The sequence below is a fragment of the Phocoena sinus genome, chromosome 20 (genome assembly GCF_008692025.1).
Source record: "Phocoena sinus isolate mPhoSin1 chromosome 20, mPhoSin1.pri, whole genome shotgun sequence".
Taxonomy (NCBI): domain Eukaryota; kingdom Metazoa; phylum Chordata; class Mammalia; order Artiodactyla; family Phocoenidae; genus Phocoena; species Phocoena sinus.
This window is the reverse complement of record NC_045782.1, coordinates 42026435-42047171: the sequence shown is the minus strand read 5'-3', so window position 1 is coordinate 42047171 and position 20737 is coordinate 42026435. Positions and strand designations below refer to the sequence as shown.

Sequence of the window (20737 nt, the reverse complement as noted above, 5' to 3'; positions counted from 1 at the left end):
AAAACGATAGGAGACCTAATGCAAGAGATGCATTCTACCGGGGTGATGGGGTTAGGCTTTGTAGAAACACTGTGGGAAGGGTCTGACACTGGCCAGAGAGACCCATGTCCCCAGGGTACGGAGATCAGCTGGGCCTGGTTTCTGCCAGCCTCACAGGAAAGGGGATTCAGCTAAATTGACCAGTTGATTAGCTGATTGCTTCATTCATCCATTCATGCATTCATTCAACTCAAGACTCTCTGGGATGGGTGCTCTGGACTGAACTAGTTCACACAGAATGATTTTTAAAAGTCAGAGGAATCATAGCCCAATTGCTGAGATGAATAAGACCACAAGGACAAACTGACACTAAAAGGGACAGGAGAATCTCCTAGATCACATTTTCCAAACAGGTAATAAGTTGTTACTTGAGAGAGTAAATATTTTTGGAAAACAGACTAAACAAATGAAAACAAGGATCATGCCCGCAGGCCTCTCTGTGTTGCTAATACAAGATGCTAATATGCTAATGAGCACCACAAACACCTAGAGGCTGGAAGGAGCAGGTGGCACCTCCCAAACTTATTTGTCGCCAAAAGCCCTCCTCAGCAGGATTATGTGGGACTGGTGTAAGAAACACAGTTTGCAACTTCCTGCTCTGACCCAAAAGGTGTGCAGAAGACCTGGGAGAGAGGGTGGAAGTTAGACTGGGAAGATTCCCAGGAAGGTGACAGCTCTGAACGGGATTTTGAAAAATTCCAGGAAGGTCATGGCCAGATGGAGGAGTGATGGAAAAGAATGTTTTGGTCAGGAAAGGGGTCCTAAGACCACTTTATCTTTATAATGGAGGCCCGAGGAAGTAGCATTTTGCTCCAGGGCAGGAAGGGAGGATGAATAAGGACCAAACAGTGAGGACAGAGATGCCAGTAGGTGATGGCAGCCGCATCTGGTTTCTGATGTGTACTGAAGAGCTCATGGCTTTTCTTTCAGAAGGAGGGAGTCCCAGCGCTTGGATGAAGGCTTGGGGGAAGAAGGTCACCTGCTGGTATTCCCTGAAAAGGCACCTGAGGGAATGCCCTGGCAGTCCAGTAGTTAGGACTCCACGCTTGGAACTAAGATCCCGCAAGTTGCACAGCACAGCCAAAAGAAAACAATGGCATAGGGCTTCCCTGGTGGCGCAGTGGTTGAGAGTCCGCCTGCCGATGCAGGGGACGCAGGTTCGTGCCCCGGTCCGGGAAGATCCCACATGCCGCGGAGAGGCTGGGCCCGTGAGCCATGGCCACTGAGCCTGAACGTCCAGAGCCTGTGCTCTGCAACGGGAGAGGACACAGCAGTGAGAGGCCCACGTACCCCAAAAAAAAAAAAAAAAAAAAAAGCATAAACTGGCACCTGAGAGATGCTATTTCTGTAACTCAGGCAGGGTGGCCCATTGGGACAGAAGGGCAGAGAGGTGGCCAGGAGGAAAATGTGCCCTGGCTCTGGGATGGGGACTCCTGGGAAGAGTGGCCTTATCTCTGAATACTGGGCAGGGCATTCACAGCCAGTGAGGGTACGAAGGGGAAGATGGTGGGGGGAAGAGGTGAGCCAGGGAAGTGAAGGCTGGAGCTCCGTTAGCTACTTTTGCCCCTGCCACCAAATGGCCAGTGGCGCCCTCTGGCCCTTTGGGCCGACAACGTGAGGCGCTGGCGGTCGGGGAGGATGTCCACCAGACACACCAGACGTGGCCATATGTTCTTCCAAATGCACATTTCTTTTTTGGCTGCACTGTGCGGCTTATGGGATCTTAGTTCCCTGATCAGAGATTGAACCCGGGCCCTGGCAGTGAAAGCATTAGAGTCCTAACCACTGGACCACCAGGGAATTCCCCCAAATGCACGTTTTTATGTGTTGACATGAACCCCAGGGTCCCAGCCCTGCCTCTGCTTCTCCCAACTCTGGGACCTTAAAGCAGTCCCACCTCTGCCAATGAAGACCACAGACCACATTCTACAGCTGCCAGACTGACAAGAGCGAACTCACTCGAGTTCAAGTGTCGGTGAAAATGTAGAGCAAAGATGAGAGTGCAGATGGGCACAACTTCTTTGGAAAACAGTTTAGCATCAACTTGCAAAGTAGAACTTTCACACGTCCTGCAGCCCCAAAGTTCCACTCCTGGGTAGGTACCCCTCCCAGAGAGCTACTCTCCCTCATGTGCACCTCAAGACACTCGCCCACTGACAGGAGATGGAACAGACAAACATCTTCTGATAAAAACCCTAACGAACTTTTTGGCCAACTCAATATATACACACATATATATATATATATATATATATATATATATATATAACTGAATCACTTTGCTGCACACCTGAAACTAACACAACATTGTAAATCAACTATACTTCAATTTAAAAAATTTTCATAAAATAAAATAAACAAAAAATATATATTGTCTAGGCATTCCTAGCTGGGAGAACTATTATTTTAAAGTGATAGAATAGTGACTTCCCTGGTGGCGCAGTGGTTAAGAATCTGCCTGCCGATGCAGGGGACACTGGTTCCAGCCCTGGTCTGGGAAGATCCCACGTGCTGCAGAGCCACTAAGCCTGTGAGCCACGACTACAGAGCCTGTGCTCTGGAGCCCGCAAACCACAACTACTGAGCCCACGTGCCAAAACTACTGATGCCCGCGCTCCACAACTACTGAATCCCGTGCACCTAGAGCCCATGCTCCACAACAAGAGAAGCCACCACAGTGAGAAGCCCGTGCACCATAGCAAAGAGTAGCCCCTGCTCGCCGCAACTAGAGAAAGTCCACATGCAGCAACGAAGACCCAACGCAGCCATAAATAAATAAATAAATAAAAATTTAAAAAATAATAAAGTGATGGAATAAATATACAAAATTCAGAATGTGATCATGCCTGGAGGGAGATACGGGGATAGGACGGGGAGAACCCCACAGATAGATGCAATGACCTTGATTATATTCTGGTTCTTCAGGGGTGTGGTAAGGCCCAGGTTGTTTTTATCTTGTTATTATATCCTGTATTTATGGTATGTTTACTCTGTCATGTGCATCAAGCGTCACATCATAAAAAAACATTTGGTATCAGTCTGCAATCAAAAATGTTTTTAAGAACGGAAAGCGTTATGTGGCCTCTCTGTGCTTCGGTTTCCTCACCTTCCTTCCTATGGTCCAGCAGGCTCTTCTCCCCTAAAGGTTGGAAGTGTACAGTGACTGCCATCCCTGGGTCAGCCTGCATCCCACCCAGGCCGCCTGGTACCCCAGTCAAACTTTCTCACTGTGCTTAGCAGGGCTGAAATGGCCAGTGTCTAGCCATTAACTAGGGCCATGTTAAACCTACACAGACCAGTCCTAGGAAACCCCCCCAAAAAACTCCAACAGCCACGAAGTGTAGAGCTTTCCCTGAGTATGGCCTTTCCTGTTTTGGAAGGAATTCAGATCTTCCTATTCCAAAGAAGCCTGGTCTGGGATAGAATATCTTATGACCCTTGATACATTGGAATGACTTCAGAACATCCTTAATTCATTTAATACTTCTTTATCTTTAACTCAGTTCCTGAGTACTATTTCATTTCCTCCTCACAACTGCCCTGAGATCGGAATCTTTGCTCCCATTTTACAGATGAACAAATTGAGGTTCACTTTTTTTTTTAACAGCCCTAAGTTCCAGAGCTATTAAGTAGCACTTCTGAGATTCACATCAAGGCCGGTTTGACTCCTCTTCCTGGAACAACATGCTGCCTTCCAGCACAGAGGCTAGAAGCTCAGAGCTGGGAAATCACAGAGTGAGGGGAAAACTGTCCCAGAGAGTGGGAACCAGCTGGGCCTGGACTCAAGCTTGCCTGGGAAGGAGCCCGGAGCATTAGCCAACAACCAATACTATTACCAGCTGTGCTCCTGCAATATTCAGGATGACGTGTGGGGCTCACTTGGGATATGAAGAAATACAAAGCAGAATCATGCCCTCAAGGGGCTGACCCTCTAGTTGGGAAGACAAGCCAGATGCACGTGAAGAGGTAACTAGTGACAAGGGCCCCAGGTCTTCCTAGGAGGGCCTCACAGAGGCAATGGGAATCTAGCTGGGGCTGCAGACTGAGCCTGCAACTGGCAGGTGACTCTCAATGGTGTCCCTTCATCCTACCACCCATCATAGAGGATGCAATGTGTGCCCTGCGTTATCCTTGTGATGTGGGCGCAGAGGTGATGGAGACCCGGTCCTGCCTGTGGGGCGCTCACAGTCTAATCAATGAAACGGATACACCCGGAAGGGGCTGAGCTGGGGCCAGGTGTGAAAGAAGGAAGCACAGAGAAGGTGGTGCCTGGACTGTGCTTTGAAGAACGAAGGGGAGTTCACAGAAGTCATTCCAAAGAAGGTGGGGCAAACGCAAAGGCCTGGAGATGGGAGGTAGTGTAAGAACACCCAAATGATAAAGAAACATTGATGGCAAAGGGTGGACACCAGACACTATACTAAGTCTCTCATGTGTTACCTCATCCTTTACTCCTCGTTTTACAGAAAGAAAGCTGAGGCTCAGACAGGTTCAGGTCACCAAGATATTAAAGGCAGAACGATCTAGAGCCCAGGACTGCTGTCACCCAACGTCCAGGCTCTCGCCTGTGCAGGTGAAAGTAGGTCATAGGGTGAGGATGTGGTGGTGGGAGGTGAGTTAGGGTGGAGAGTCAGGAAGGGGCGAGATCATTCCGGGTTTCACAGGCCATGCTAAAGAGGGTGGAACACCACCTGAAACTAACACAACATTGTAAATCAACTATATTTCTTTTTTTTTCTTTTCTTTTTTTTTTTTTGCGTTACGCGGGCCTCTCACTGTTGTGGCCTCTCCCGTTGTGGAGCACAGGCTCCGGACGCGCAGGCTCAGCAGCCATGGCTCACGGGCCCAGCCGCTCCGCGGCATGTGGGATCTTCCCGGACCTGAGCATGAACCCGTGTCCCCTGCATCGGCAGGCGGACTCTCAACCACTGCGCCACCAGGGAAGCCCTCAACTATATTTCAATAAAAATTTTTTTTAAAAGAAATAAAAAATTTTAATTAAAAAAGAAAAAAAAAAAGAGGGTGGAACATCACAGTCAGACCTGCTGGTTGAATGCTCTTCTGTTGGGCCATTTAAAAATGACAAAACTGGGAGCTTCCCTGGTGGTGCAGTGGTTAAGAATCTGCCTGACAATGCAGGGGACACGGGTTCGAGCCCTGGTCTGGGAAGATCCCACATGCCGCGGAGCAACAAAGCCCATGTGCCACAACTACTGAGCCCAAGTGCCACAACTACTGAGCCCAAGTGCCACAACTACTGAAGCCCACACGCCTAGAGCCCGTGCTCTGCAACAGGGAAGCCACCACAGTGAGAAGCCCATGTATCTCAATGAAGAGTAGCCCCTGCTCGCCACAACTAGAGAAAAGCCTGTGCACAGCAACGAAGACCCAATGCAGCCAAAATAAATTTAAAAAAAAAAAAAAAAAGACAAAACTGGGACTTCTCTGGTGGTCCAGTGGTAAAGAATCCACCTTCCAATGCAGGTGACGCAGGTTCAATCCCTGGCCAGGGAACTAAGATCCTACATGCCACAGGGCAGTTAAGCCTGCGCACACCACAACTACTGAGCCCGCATGCCTCAACTAGAGAGACCACATGTCTCAAACTACAGAGCCCACACACTCTGGAGCCCGCGTGCCACAACTAGAGAGAAGCCCACTCCGCAGTGAAAGATCCCGCATGCCTCAGCGAAGATCCCACATGCCGCAACTAAGACCCGACACAGACAAAAAAAAAAAAAAGAAAGAAAATAAATAAAGTAAATAAGTAAATATTTTTTAAAAAATCAGAAAGAGAAAAAATGAATATAATCCAGCCTGGATTATATGTCTTTATTAAACAGATAAATAAAGAAAGAAGACAAAACTGACCGACTATGAAGGAAAATCCTTTGAGGCCAAGACTGTGTAAGACAAGGTCCCAGTTTATCAAAAGGGACTTGAAGCTAAGAGGTGACCACAGACTGCAAGGGAGGTAGAAGTGTTGTTGATGTAGAAGGAAGTCAGCCTACTAAGGTAGGAAGATGATGCAGAAATGGAGAAAGATGATAAGATGATGCAGAGATGGAGAAAGCAGGGCTTCTTCCAGCTTCTGTGCTAGTCAGACCCCGGGGAACCCCGTTTCCTGTCCAAGTCCCCAGGTCTGGATGGAACACTTACAGGACCTGGGGTGAGAGTACTAAAGGAAGCCTCATCCACCAGGCGCCCAATATTTAAAAATTTCATGTCAGGTTAAAATACTGTTAAATAAAATATCTTTTCTATATATAAAATAGGTAAACAACAGGGACCTACTGTATAGCACAGGGAATTATACTCAATATCTTTTCATAATCTATAATGGAAAAGAATCTGAAAAGAATATATATATATATGTATAACTGAATCACTTTGTGGTATACTTGAAACGAACACAACATTGTAAATTAATTATACTTCAATTAAAAATATATATTCTATCCAACTCGATGAGCTGTACACTTATAATTCATGTACTTTTATTTAGGTATTCTTCAATAATAAGCTAAAAAAATTCTATTGTCTTATTCACCACCTGGAAGGCTAGGTTCTCCATGGCGTTCTGAGCTAGAAAGTGACATGGAGAGAACCAGCCCCCAGGTCACAGCCAGCAGCCCCCTCATCCCTGCTTCATCCACACTGGTCACCCCGACTGAACCGCCAGGCTCCGTTCACAGGCCCTGCAAACAGTCTCTCCTTTACCACTCTCATCCCTAGGGGCACACACACCAGCAGCATAGCCTGACCTGATAGGATGAACCCCAGGCAGAGGTCCGCCCAGCCCAGAAGTAGACTCACAGCCACTGAAGCTAGGCTCTTCAGGGTGCCTTGCAGATACTTCTGAGCACCCAGAGCATGGCTGGGGGTGAGGTGTTGTGGGTATGACCCCTTGGGCCCCAGATTCCTTGCCCTGCGGGGAGGGGTGCAGCCTTAGGACACCAGAGTGGAGCCCTCTAAATTGAAGGGCCTGGCAGGACCCCTTTGCCCTCTTCTAACAGCTGTGCTATGAGTCACAGCACTGGCAAAAGGACGTAGAGAAGCTGGAGAGAGATCAGAAGGAGAATAAGATGGTTAAAGGTGTGCAGGAGACTGGGTCATCTGGGAGGGATTGTTCTGGAAAAAGGAAGACTCAGTGAGCAATGCATCCTGGTCCTTGAGTCAAGCTGAAAATCTACTATGAAGCTCATGACCCCAAGAGACCAAATGAGAGAATCTGGGCTTGGACTAAGTCAGGAAAGACTGCAGTCAGACCTAAGGAGGAACTTCCTGACTGTTGAGATGTGATGTCACAGGCTGTGAAGCCTGGCGAGCTCGGCTCCAGGCAGTTTGTGTCATGGTTGGAGCTCTGGGGTTTGCCAGCTGTGGAGCCTTGGGCAATGGAGTGGATTCCTCAGGACCTCAGTTTCCTCATCTGTAGAATGGGGATAGCGAGAGTATCTGCCTCCCGAGGGTGTTGGGAGGATGAGTTCAAGTGTGTGCTGTGTTCCCTCAGCACACACCATACACAATGAATTATCAGCTGGACGTTAAATCCTGCCTCCCCACTTGCTTCCCAGCTCCTTGCTTGGGCTCTGAGAGTCTCCATTTTCTCACAGATTAAATGGGGATGAAGATGCCAATCTCATGGGGCTCTTTTAGCTTCAAGGACAGTGCCAAGGTCATAGACTCCTTCCTTACTGATAGCTGAGGAAGGCTGCAGAGTCTCTCCTGCAGAAGCTTCAGTTAGGATGGAGGACCACCCGGCCTGTGGTTCGGCATTCTCCTTCCTGAAGTCTAGGGGCTGAGGAGGGTGGTCCCAGAGGTGCAGAAGCAGAGAGGAGGTGAGAGGCTAAGAGGACACCTTGCTGGCGGATGGGTGAGGCCAGCCTGGCCCCCCTTCGCCAGCCATTCTCTGTCCCTCCTTGAGGCTCCCCTCACTGATGGGGGCTTAGCACCTCCCAGGTCAAGCCAGTGCCCCACTAGGGTTTTGCTAATGGGAAGGGCCTGGCTGGCAGCGAGGGCTGTGTGCGATGTTTGCCCGGGGCCTCCCTCTTCCTTCCCACCTGTGCCCACAGTGACAGCAGTTCTCAAGATGGTTGGGGGGGCGGGAGGTGGGAGCAGCCCAGCTGGAGAGACAGGGTGGATGCTACCAGGGCATCCCGTCACCTGCAGAATGGCCTCAATAGCACTGGCTGCCTTCCAGGGCAAAGGAAGGTGGGAGGAACCAGGGGTGAAGGGAGACAGGGAAAGAGGAAAGCACAACCATTGGCCAGAAATAAGAGAGCTTCCCAAGAGGAAAATTATGTATCAGCTTCAAGTTTAGAATGAAGAAGATCATGGAGAAAAGAAAAGATGGTGACTTCCCCAAAGAAAAAGCTTCTGTAGACTTGGAGGACACTCTGACGATAAAGAAACAGAAAGAAACTGATCAGAATTCCTGCAACCCAAAACAATCCAGTGAGGGCCAGCTCTCTGATATAGCAATATTTTAAATTTATGTATGCCTTGCCTCTTTCCAGAAGGATTTGAAGTGCCTGAGGCAACAAATTCCAAAGGCAACAAATATTTATTGAGCAACTACTATGTACTTGCCAGTCACAGAGAAGACAGCGGTGTGGAGACAGTGCCTGCCCTCAAGGAATTTATAACACAAAGCACATGGGATTGGGGGCTTCCCTGGTGGCGCAGTGGTTGAGAGTCTGCCTGCCGATGCAGGGGACACGGGTTCGTGCCCCGGTCTGGGAAGATCCCACATGCCGCGGAGCGGCTGGGCCCGTGAGCCATGGCCGCTGAGCCTGCGTGTCCGGAGCTTGTGCTCCACAACGGGAGAGCCCACAACAGCGAGAGGCCTGCGTACCGCAAAAACAAAAAACAAAAAACAAAAAAAACACATGGGATTGAATAACAAAATGAAAATAGAAAATCAGGATTAAGGTGAAGAAGATGACAAATACACCAAGTCAAGGTCAATACAGGTGCAAGGACTGAGCTCACGTTTGACTTAGTTTTCTCACAGTCAGGACAGAAAGGGAAACATACTTTAACTGCAAGGAGGAATCATCCTAGCTCCTCAGAGAGAGATCAAGGTGAATATTGAAGTATAAAGGTCAAGTAAAAAATCATCTATATCAGGGATACTAACACAAGAATTGTTTTGGGCAAGAAAGAGGATTCTGTCCTATTGTTTTCTGGTATGTGTGATGGGGGCTGGATGCAAAGGAGCATAAGGGATTAAGTAGAAGGAGAAATCTTACAGCTGGAAGTAATGTGAGGGGTGAGAGGTCATGACTCTACCTTCTTCCTATTTCACAGGTGAGAAAACAAAGGCCCGGGAAGTAGTGACTTGCCCAAGGCCACCCTCCCTCCACTCCCACCCAGGCAACAAAACAGTCACAGGGCCACTACTGCCAGTTTCGTAGATGTGGAAAGCTTGCCAGTGACTTGCACATGTCCCCAAATAAGAGACCTCCCAGAGGTTCAGAAATAGTATCAACAAACACAAAGCAGCAGCTTTCAAGTTGAAGGTCAGATGTAATCTTGACTCAAAGCCATCCTTTGAGGACCGACATAGAATATGAATAAGTAAATTCCTGCCGCATGTAAGAAGTCCACTTTTTTTTTTTTTTTTTGGCCATGCCGGATTGCAGGATCTTAATTCCCCAACCAGGGCTCGAATCCGGGTCCCCTGCAGTGGAAGCGTGGAATCCTAACCACTGGACTGCCGGGGAATTCCCAAGAAATCCACCTTTGAGTCTGAATGGTGGTAGAAGGAAAAAGCTTTGGGCCCAACAGAGCCTGGGTTCAGAGCACAGGCTTTGTGACCTGAGTCCTCATCTGTAAAACGGGCAGGGTTTCGTTCTAAATCATGATGGGTGTATAGGGACCGGTACACACACACCATTAACAAACATACTGACCCACGCCTGGATAGGGAAACAAGTCCCACCGAATGGGATTTTTAAGCTAAAGACTCAGACACCTAAGCATCGTGTGAGCTGTGAGGGAGAAATATGACACGGATAGGAAACATTTGCAAATGGAGCTGGGATGGAAAAAATAATCCCAGGGGAACTGAGCCCACGGAGACAAGGTGCACCTCAGCTTTTGGGACGGCAGCCTACTCAGATCAGGGTCCCATCCTCTTGGGTGCCCTCTGAACCTAGGGGCTGCTAGCCACGTGGGGCCTGAGCTGAGCAATGGGAATCAGTTTCAGCTGCCTTTCAAAGTCAGTAGAAACACTGTGCTCTGAGCCCTGAATCCCGGGTCACACCCAGGGACGAGGTTTTAATTCATTCTGCTCCTCCAGTCCGCTCACGGCACTGTCGTGATTCACCGTGTGCAGCTGGCTCTCTTCAGAACCTCTTTTGCCCGCTTGCCTTTACACGCAGCACAGAGCTGTGTTTTTGTTTACTGACCCCCACCATATGCTCGGCACTGGGGGAGGAGACCACGAGGCGGCTAAAAGGTATCTGTAGTCTGGTAGAGGAGCAGAAGACGCCCACAGCCCGTGGGAGAAGGTGGTGGGAATACATGGCATGGCTGGGGGGAGGTGGGGAGGGAAGGGAGTGATGACATATTCCCTGCTTGCAGGGCAATGGTTCGGGAATCTAGGAGGGCTTCCCAAAGGAAGAGGATTTTGGTCTGGGTCTAGAAAGCAAAATGGAATTTCAGCAGTTGCGTGTGGGGAGGGGAGAGAGGAGGTGGCGAAGTATTTCCATGAACAGGCACAGAGGGATGTTGGGAGGCTCGTGGGGGATTATGAAAAGTACAGCTGATATGGGTGGAGGCCAAGCCTAGGGAGCCTCGGTGCCCGACAAGAAGTGGGGAACCATGGGAGGTTTTAGAGCAGGGGAGAGACAGCCTCAGAAAGCCAGGTTAGGGAGATACGTGGTGAGCCGGACAGGATGTAGGAGGCTGGCTCACTCCCGCTGCCGCAGCCCCTATTTGCATTCCCAATGGGCCCTGCGAGGAGAGATTGGTTTTCCTCGGTTTTCCTCGCTGGCCCAGCTGGCTCTGGCAGATAAGTGGGACTCTGTGCCCAGGGGCAGGGCGTTTGGTCCTGTTGCTCCCATCCCCCTCACCGAGAGAGAGAGTGAGAGAGAGAGAGAGAGAGAGAGAGAGAGAGAGGGAGGGAGGGAGGGAGGGAGACACACACACAAACACACACACACACACACACACACACACACACACACACACACACACACACACACACACACACGGTCCTTCCTGTTTTTCCAGCCTAGCTTGAGTGAATGGTTTCCCAGTTTGCTGGTGCCCATCCAGGTGATTGGATTTCCTGACGGCCACAGACCTCAGAAGAGCCCCTTCCAGCTCCTGGCCCTCTCCCCTTACTCCTCCTAACCTCTACTCCCATCTCCCACCACTGTGCCCCTGCTTAGAAATCCTACACCTGGCTAAGCCCAGGTCAGGCCTGTGATCTCTGCACTAGTTCGGGTGAACCTGGGCATGCCCTGTGGCCACTTGACCTCCGACCTCTGCTCTCTTCCCTCGGTGTTCCCCACTGAACCTCAAGACCCCCTCAGGAAGGAGCTGAGAACTCCCCTGTCCGGCTCCCATTCCTTCCTCCTCTGCTGGAAATACCAAATCTCAAGCTCAAAGACTCAGAGAGTCCTGCCAGGTCCATCCTTAGCACCCTTTGACTAGGGGCTGGCTCCTACTCCCCTTTTCTGGTAGGACCAGCAATGACAGAGAGCTTCTCTGGAAAGAACTTCATGTTTCTCCAGGGCTTTCATAAAGAGTATTCCTCTGAAGCTCTTAACAGCCTTATCATGGCCCATTTTGCAGATGAGAAAACCGAGGCCTGGGGAGGTTAGAGACTCATCCATGATCTCACAGCTGTTTGAGTATAAAGTTTTGGGCTCAGTCCTCCCCACACTGCCCTGAGGTCAGCTCTCAAGTGACTGCCCCCACCCACGTACCAGACACAGATAATCCGAATAGCTGGAAGTCCAAGGCCAGCAGCTTGTTCAACTCCCCTATTTACTGAGTCAAGAACAGTGAAGGGACTTGCCTAATGTCACACTGCAACCAGTGGCAGAGCCGGGTCTCAGGTCTCCTAACTCCCTGCCCAGAAACCTCCCACCGCCCCACACTGCCCCCTCTTGTCTCCCAACATACTTCCCCTAGATGTATGGGTGTGCCTGACATTTCTGGAATTCACTCCACACACATAATGAGGCCATTTTGAGAAGGCTCGCCTCAGGGGGAACCAGAGAGCTGTCTAGTGTCCCCATCCTGACCCCTGCCAACTCCTCCCGGCTGTGCGCGCTAAACAGACGCCATCGGCCTGGGCTTCCCTACCCCCTGCCCCCCACACACCTTGCTGGCCTCAAGAACTAGAGGCGGAGTTTGGGGGTTTCAAAGCTGTGATGGAGGCTGCATGGGAACTAAGGAACAGTGGAGAGATGTCAGGCTGGTTGCCGCACGGGTCAGTGTTCATAGAGGGAACCCAGACATCACCACAGCCAGTGACCGACAGAACGGGGACTGCTTGTTAGCAGCACAGAAGTGATTTTAGCTTTAGCCGTTGAATTGTGGCAACTCCCTGAGACATTAGTTTAATGTGAGGATAAGAAAGTTTCTCTCCCTCCGATGCAAGGCTGACCCTGCCTGGAGAACCTTCTGGATCTAAGGCGGCCACTGTGCCACGTACCACAGGTTGCCTAACGCCGAAGAACTGGGTTTCCGTCTCTGAGCACAGAGCCAGATCCCCAGCCCCCAGCCCACTGAGAACCAAGCAACAGAAATGGAGCCAACTTGAAGGAAGAACCCTGAAGCAGCTGTAGGATAGGCCACTGGGGGGAAGGTATGGGGTTGCACCCTCAGGAAGATTCTAGAAGCCCTCTGCCCAGGTGGGTTAGCTATTCACCTGCCCAGGAGCAGGGAGGAGACCAAGTGATCTCCAGCCCCCTCTGCATCCCAGACTCCCCTGCAGGAGTCCAGGAGCTGGGACTCCGGCCTCTTCCCTTTTTCTCCACCCGCTTGACCCCCAGAAGCTCTTCCTGCCCCCCGGCCTAGTCTCTCATTGAGAACAGGGAATTCCCTCTCTAGCAGCATGAGACCAAGGGACCCTGCTTGGAGTTGGGGCAGCTACAGGGACAAGATCTGGAGGGGGAGGGGGTAGAAGATGCTTCCCGCTGCTGCCCCACTCATACCTCCACCCGCCAAAGAATGTAATTAAGCAGCAGGCCTCTGCCAGGAGCCAAGCTTTCTGCCTTCCGTCTATAAATCACCTTCTGAATCATCTCTCAGCTCCTGGAGGAGTAACTTCTGCTCGGGCTGCTCCAGGCGGCCCCAGTGCCACTCCCCCCCTCCCAACCCCCCTGCCGTGAACCTGCCTCCCCTACCCCTCCCTGGCCTAGCCCAAGGTGGCTCAGCTGGAAATGGCAGTGGCTGCAAGAGTCCAGCAAACTAAACTGTAGGATGGGAGGAGGGTTAGGGGAGACTACAGTGCCCTCTCTACCCACCCCTTTCCTGGGCAGGCAAACAGCTGAGCTTAGGTTAGCCCAGCCTAACTTCCTCAGGTTAAGTATAAAGCCACAGGCTCACGGTCACCAGTACCAAGTATAACAGGGCAAGCTGGCTCTGAGGATAAGGAGAAAACAGAGCCATGTGGGGCCAACCTGGGAGGACTTCTTGGAAGAGGCAAGTTTAGATCCAGGAGTCAAAATAGCTTGCGCACAGGGGGTGAAAATAATATGTATATAGTACTTCCGGTATGCCAGGCATTATTTAGGGAGCTTTACGTGTACTCACTCATTTAATCTTCACAACAACCCTGTGAGGTAGAAACAGTCACTGTTCTCATTTTACAGATGGGGAAACTGAGGCTCGGAGAGGTGAACTTGCCCTAGGTTACCCAGCGTGTGAACGTGAATGTAGGCAGCCTGGCTCCAGAGGAACTGAGTGTTTGGGGAAAATGAGGTTTGGGGGTGCAAGCAGGCAGGCTTGGCAGTAGTGGGGCAGCCAGCTTTGGGATGTAGGTCAGATGGGGCTGCAGAATGAAAGGGCTGGGCTGCTTAAGGCAGGCTCTGACTGTCTGAATGGCGAGGGAGGGCCGGGGGAGATAGGCTCCTGGGGGTAGTGGCACTGGGGCCACCTGGAGCTCCCTGCTTCACAGCCGTGAATCAGCTCCCTGTCATAGCCCTGTAGACTTCAAGAGGCAGAAGGCGTCCCTCAGGCTGCTCAAGAAAAATGAAGCCCAGAGGGAGGACAGGGCTTAAAGCACAGAAGAGGAAAGGGACTCTTCCTGGGTCACACAGCCAGTCACTGGTAAACTCCACACCCAGACACAGGTCCCTCCATTCAAGCTCTACCCACTTCCTGGCACCCAAGTAACACGAATGTGTAGATGTAGCATCAGGATGGCACTAACCTTTGAGGAAGGGGTTAGGCTAACCTCCTCCCCCAACTAGGGATAGGGAGTAGAGAATGTCCTTTCCCTCCTTGGTGGCTTTAGAAGGATTCTGTGGCTCATGGCAGGGTGGGCAGAAAAGGCTAGAAGACCAAGTCCTCCTCAACCCCTGGGCTGACCACATTCTGAAGCCAGAAAGGTCTTGGTTTTTCCCACGCTCCCTGGAAGGGTCCGATAGCTACATCCTCTGAGAAGAGTCACCTCTCCTGCCCCAACCCCAAGCTCCTTGTTTCCTGCCCAGACCCAGGAGAGAGCTATTCAAAGTCTAGAGAAAACCCCAAGCTCATAGCTCCCTTCGCCCACTTGGTGTCCATAACACCTTCTCCATCCTACATCTGCCTGAGTACCATTCAGGTTTGTGAGCATTAAGTTCTGTAGTGGGAAGGATGGGAGATACCTGCGTGGCTGAGTCTATTCTTTGGGGATTTCTACCTAGGGCCCTCTCTGTCTGCCTCAGTTTCTCCACCTGCACCAGTGATTGAGCAAGCACCCAGATGCCACAGGGTGTGGGTGCTGGCAGGGCCTGGCCGGGTTTGCCACTGGGAAAGCTGCAGGAAGGGAGGGGAGCGTGCCCACTAAAGGACTTGGCACTGCAGTCCAGCTCCTGCCTCTTTTGACCTCCCCGCAAAAGTTCTTTCCACCAGGCAGCTGTCCCAGGCCCTCCCCAGACCAGAGGCCCTCAGGATACCTGGGGTGAGGGAGATGCTCAAGGCCCAGATACTACCCATCCCTCACCTCATGGCCACAGAGCTGTTGATAAAATGCTCTGAGATTCTGGGAGAATTTTCCCCGACTGCTACCCCTTCCCACCCCCCATACCTTCCCCCCCACATATTAAAGCAGGTTCTTCCAAGAACATAACTCAGCTCCAGGCTCCTGGTATTAGAGTAACATTTGACCTGTGTTTTGTCGTTGTTGCTTTGTTTGTTTGGTTTGTTTTTGTTTTTGTTTTTTAGGGAAAACGTGGTCCCATCAGAAGACAAACAGATCAGTAACTGATTTTGCTCCCTTTGGACAGCAAGCCCCGCCCACAGTGGGGGGTGGGGCGGGCAGGAGGGCTGTTAACTCACTTCCAAGAGACCTGGATTAATTTCCCCACCACATCCCCCCAGGGTAAGGCCTGCCCTGGAAGGGAGAGACCACCCGGTTAAAGCCTGGCCATCCTATCTGGTATCTGCCCATCTGTCTGTCTGTCTGTCTGTGGGATCAACAGCCTCCAGCCAGCTCAGCTCCTGCCAGCCCCAGCCCCAGCCAGCTGTAATTCCTGCCTGTTACAAGTGTTAACACCTGGCCTGGGGCCTTCCTCCCCCGCAGTCTCCAGGTGCCTCCCTGGGCCCAGCCCACTGACCCCCACGGGGTTTGACTGAACATGTTCACAAGCCTCTGAAAGGCCGGTGGAGGTGGGAGTGGGTGGGGGAGGCAGCGGGACATCGGACAGATGGGGAAACTGAGGCAGGGCTTAGGGCAAGTGCTCGAGTGGGGAAATGGCTCCCAGGATGGTGGAGAGAGAACTCAGCTGTTATTGCCCAGCTCACTGCCCTTGACTTCTGCGGAGCCCTTTCACCCAAGCTGTGAAGCAGGGGCAGGCTGGTGATTCCTGAGGAAGGAAACAGAGACCCAGAGGGATGTGTCCCACAGAGGTGGGCTCCCGACCCCCAGCACAGGCCCCTTCCATCAGGGCCTCTGCCTCCGGAATGCAGCAGGCACTAGGCTGGGCCCTAATAAGATCGTTCATTTTTCCCCCAGGAAGGAGAAGAAAGACAAGTTCCTCTACCAGGCGCTAACTGGGACTGACAAGAGGAATTATAGAAATCAGTGCTGCTGCCACTGCTTCCTGTCCCAGCTCCGCCACTACCTGGCTGCGAGGCCCTGGAACGTGTCTCTTCCTTCCATGAGCCTCTGTCTGAGGCCCCTTGTAGCTCAGGCTTCTGGTCTACCTTCTCTCAGGGCCGGGGCCTGAGCAGCGCAGAACGCTTGGGATGGGGGTGCCCTCCTTGAGGGGTGATAGGGGCAGAAATCCCAGCTGAACTATTTCCCCCTAAAGTCTCTCCTAGGGAATGTGTGAGCTGGGAGGGCCAAAGAGGGCAGGCCGTGATGGGCTAAAGAACTGGTATCTGGCTGCCCTGGGGGCAGAGCAGGAATAGGAATCTGAGGCCCCTCTACTCTACTGTCACTGTCCCAGCCCTGGCCCCCTGCCCCGGCCCCGAGAACATGACACCCACCACCCTAGCTCCAAGCCCAAAGACAAACGGTGTAAGAGGGGAGGGCTGGTGACCGTAGTCCTCAGACAGACAGGATGAGCTCGTGCCAAAGAAGGCTCTGCGCCGTCCCCCTTCCCCATGCTGCCCAGCCCCGGATCCCAGGTCACTGTGGCCCTTGCAGCTTCCTCTTTAGACCCTTGTCTGTGTCTGCTGGACTGTCCCTCCAGGACCATGGACGCCCACCAAGCACCCAAGTTTGGGATGTCATTCACACTTACAGGTCATATGTCTGCAAACCTATCCATAGCCGTGGGCCCAGCCATGGTCACTAGCACTCAAGGACAGGGTCACAGGCAAACTCAGACATAGCCCTCACCACACTCATACAATCAGCTCATGGCCATGAGCACTGATATCCACGCACAAAGACATCTGTGGAGCTTTCCCCTCATACAATCATGAAGACACATGCACGCACGCAGACGCGCACACACACCGCTCACATGCCTGGTCATGAACATAGTCATGTGGTGTCATAAGCAGACACAGGTGCTGACCTTTACATGGGCATAGGCACTTGTAGACTTTCTCTGTCTCACACACATACGCACACGCTCACATAGATTCAACCACTTGCTGACACTCGTGTGCCCATACACGGTACACCCTGTCACGGGCCATGGAACCCTCAGGCACATCTCACACAAGTTCACGTCCACAGTCATCCAGTTGCAGGTACAGGCACTCCTTCACACAGAGGCACACTAGTGTACAGATGACACTCCTTAGGGTCATAGGCCTACACACACACACACACACACACACACTGCTCAGACAAAGCAGCATCCCTGTCCCCGCCAACCCCAAACAAGCCATGTGTCCAGCGTTATGTTAGGGCCAATGTCCCGGCTTTCCAGGTTTTTCCGACATCTTCCTATTGGGTGGTCCCTATCGGGATGCTCCCCAATACACCATTACACAGCAGACCCCCCAGCCACCAGCATTGACCCCGGAAGTGCTCTTGTCCAGTTCATAGGATAGGGGAAGCTGGTCTTCCCCCCTTGGTTCCTGCAGCCTATGGGGCCCCAAGCCCTCTCTTCCCACCCTCCCCGCCCACCCCCAAGGTCCCTGTGAAAGAAGAGAACGGCATGGCCTTGGGCAGGGGATGGGAAGAGGGTCGGGAAGGGCCAGTGGGGCAGGATTGGTTTCTGCAGCAGCCTTCCTCGCAACTGGGAAAGTCCCCAACCTGGCATCCCTGGCTGCCCCGGCCACCCTGGGGACTTCTTTATGTACAGGAGGCCTCAGGCCAGCCCATCGCCACGGGGAAGGAAGGGCTGGGCGGAAGAAAGACCTCCCCTTGGATGTCTGTCCTGGGAGCAACTCTCAGTACCCTCTAAATGGAGACCCTTGGCCATACACTGCTCTTATTCCCATCCTGACCCCCCCAAACACCCAGACACAAATGCTGCCACCCCCAAACAGCTGCAGGCAGACTCGGGGTGTGGCCCCAAATCTCCTTGCTCTGCTCCCCCTATCCCAAGCTGGGCAAAGGGTGGTTAAGGGAAAGGGAGACACGCAGGTGGCACTCCTCTCTGACTTTCATTCCAGGGCCACAGTCCCTCTGCTAACTCACAGATCCCAAATTCTTCCTCCTCACCTTCCACCCCCCCACCCCACCCCCTGGCCGAACCTCTCCTACATCCAGGAGGGGAAGATTCTTTAATTAAAGTTTTCCGGAATGCAGGGGGCTGGAGACTGAGGAGAGGCGGGGTGTAATTTAGAGAACTGGTTTCAGTGTGTCTTTCCCCTCCGGCCTCTGGGACCTGCTGGGTGTCGATGAGGCCGCTTGGAAAACAAGGGGACTCCCTGGAACTGGGGCTCCCAAAGGGCTGTTTACTCCACGGCCAGTTCCCCCATACACGCACAACCCCCCACCCGGCCCCCGCCAAAACACCGCGCCTGGTTTCCCAGCCTTATTTACTAAAAATGTCTTTTGTATCCACATTTCTCGGGGACCGGGATCCTCCTCTCCCTCTCTCCCTTTCTCCTCGGTCCTCGGGTTTTTCCAAAAGGAACGAATTTGACATGGAGAATTGGGTTTTTGGTCAAAGAACAAACCCACCCCCTCCCAAACAACTACATTTTCAAGAAGCCCCGCTTTTGCCAGGATGGACAAGCAAGAAATGAATTAAATCTGAATTCAATGGCATCTCGGATCAGCAAATACCATATTCACTTCTGAGGCTCCAGATTAATCTAGAGCAGAGTGGGGAGAATCTGATGAAATCCACCCCCCACCCCCCTGCCCTGGGGGATCCCTGGGGTCTAAAATCTGAAGGCACAGGGGGGTTATTGTGGGGAAATCTCCTGATGGAGGCGCCGGAGGAGGTGAGGGTGGCAATGAAGGAACAGGATGATTTTGCCCATGAAGACCCCAAAATGGAGAAGAGGAGTGGCTGGGCCCCAGGGACATCGCTGGATTTCCAGAAAGCCAACTGCAAGCAAATGGAGGGTCTTCGGGGCCCCCAGACTGGGACGGGTGGAGGGTTAGGATCTAAGAATAAGAGACATTCTGAGACGGGGAAAGTCCTCCAGCCTCTGCAGCGAGTAGCAGGGAAAATGGTGATTATCAGAGAAACCAGGAGTTGGATTCTGAAGGCGACACCAGCAGAAAATCCAGGGAGGTGGGCGAGTCGGGGTGCTGGAGGAAGGTAAGAAGAAAGGAGCCCCAGCCCTGCCGCAGCCCACCCCCAGCTAGCGCCCCCCACCTCCCTGGGGCTCCGCGGAGAAATCTGGCCGCGGGCAGATAAGAGGCGAGTCTTACCACCAAATTGGGTAGCCGGCGAGGACCCTGGTGCCACAGAGCAGGAGGCCGAGGAGCAGCCCGAGCAGGTGGGGCTCCATTAGAAGCGGCGCCGAGGAGGAAGTTTGCCCGCGACCATGAAGAGGGGGAGCGACGCCCCCAATAGTTGGAACAAAGTCCACTTGAGATTGGAAATGACTTTCGGGCTTGTCAGAAGCGCACCTCCACCCGCAGCTGCCCCCCTCCCGAGCCCAGCGCGGAGCAGCCGGGTTTGAGGATGTCAGCGAGCAGCCAATCAGCGCCCGCGGCCTAAGGTAAGAGATGAGTCTGTAGTTCAGCCTGTCAATCACGCGCCCCTCCCGCCCGGCCCACGAGTCGGGCTCCGGGAAGGGCATCGCCCAGCAAACTTGGGCAAAGCCCGCACCCCGGACACAGTGGGAACTTGGGGGGACATGGCACGTTGGACCCTCTGCTGGCGCGGGACCGCCGCGGCCCCCCGCCAGCCAGGTTTAGGGAGCCGGGGCTGTGACTGGGGCGTTCACGTGGTGCCAGGTTGGCGTGGGTATTGATGGGTGGCTCCTTTTCTCTCGGGAGACCGTGACCTCTTGGGACTTGGGCCTATGAGGAATCGAGAGTAGAAAGCACAGGGATGTTTCCAGAAGCTTCGCTCGGGCAGGACAGGATCCGAGGGTCTCGGAGGGGGTTGGAAAATGCAACCCCTCCCAGCCTTCCGAGCCCGCGAGCGGGCCGGCCACGCGACCCAGCCGCGGGAGGTCGCTTCCCGGGCATCCGAGAGGCGCGCAGAAGGGTCCGCGGAGGCTCGAAGGTCTGGCTGCGGGCGGCGCCGGGGGACAGAGCCGAGTGTCATTTGAGTCTTTTGTCAGGGATCAGATCGGTATCGGGACCTCCTGCTGCCTTTGCATTTCCTGCAACTGACACCAGCGGCCAGTTGCATTTCCTGCGCGGGGAGCCGGGTCACTTTCTCCTCCTAGAGGGGTTCAGGCCCGGCCTCAGGCTCAGGTCAGAAGGACGACCCGCGGTCCCATTTGGATCTTGTGGATGAACAGTTTGGGGCGCGTGAAACGCAGTAGCCCCAATAGGGAGCAGCTGGGGTCCTCGGAGGACCTCCTTGCCATTGAGACCCCCTTCCCTGCCCAACTCTCCTGCCTGAGGCCCTGGGCTCCAACCTGGGGTTTGGTGATAACGTCCCCCTTTCCTGTGTGGACACCAAATGTATCCCAATACCCCACCCCTCGCCAT

The 20737-nt window shown here is 52.8% G+C and overlaps 1 protein-coding gene across 1 annotated transcript in view; it reads right to left on the bottom strand.

Moving 5' to 3' along the window:
• WNT3 (Wnt family member 3) overlaps positions 1-19667 on the bottom strand; it is a 49251-nt gene extending 29584 nt beyond the window's left edge. The window contains exon 1 of the mRNA XM_032616971.1: positions 19499-19667. Within this exon, the coding sequence (XP_032472862.1) occupies positions 19499-19578 (80 nt within the window). The 5' untranslated portion in view covers positions 19579-19667. The remainder of the gene's footprint in view (positions 1-19498) is intronic.
• Positions 19668-20737: the final 1070 nt, after the last annotated feature.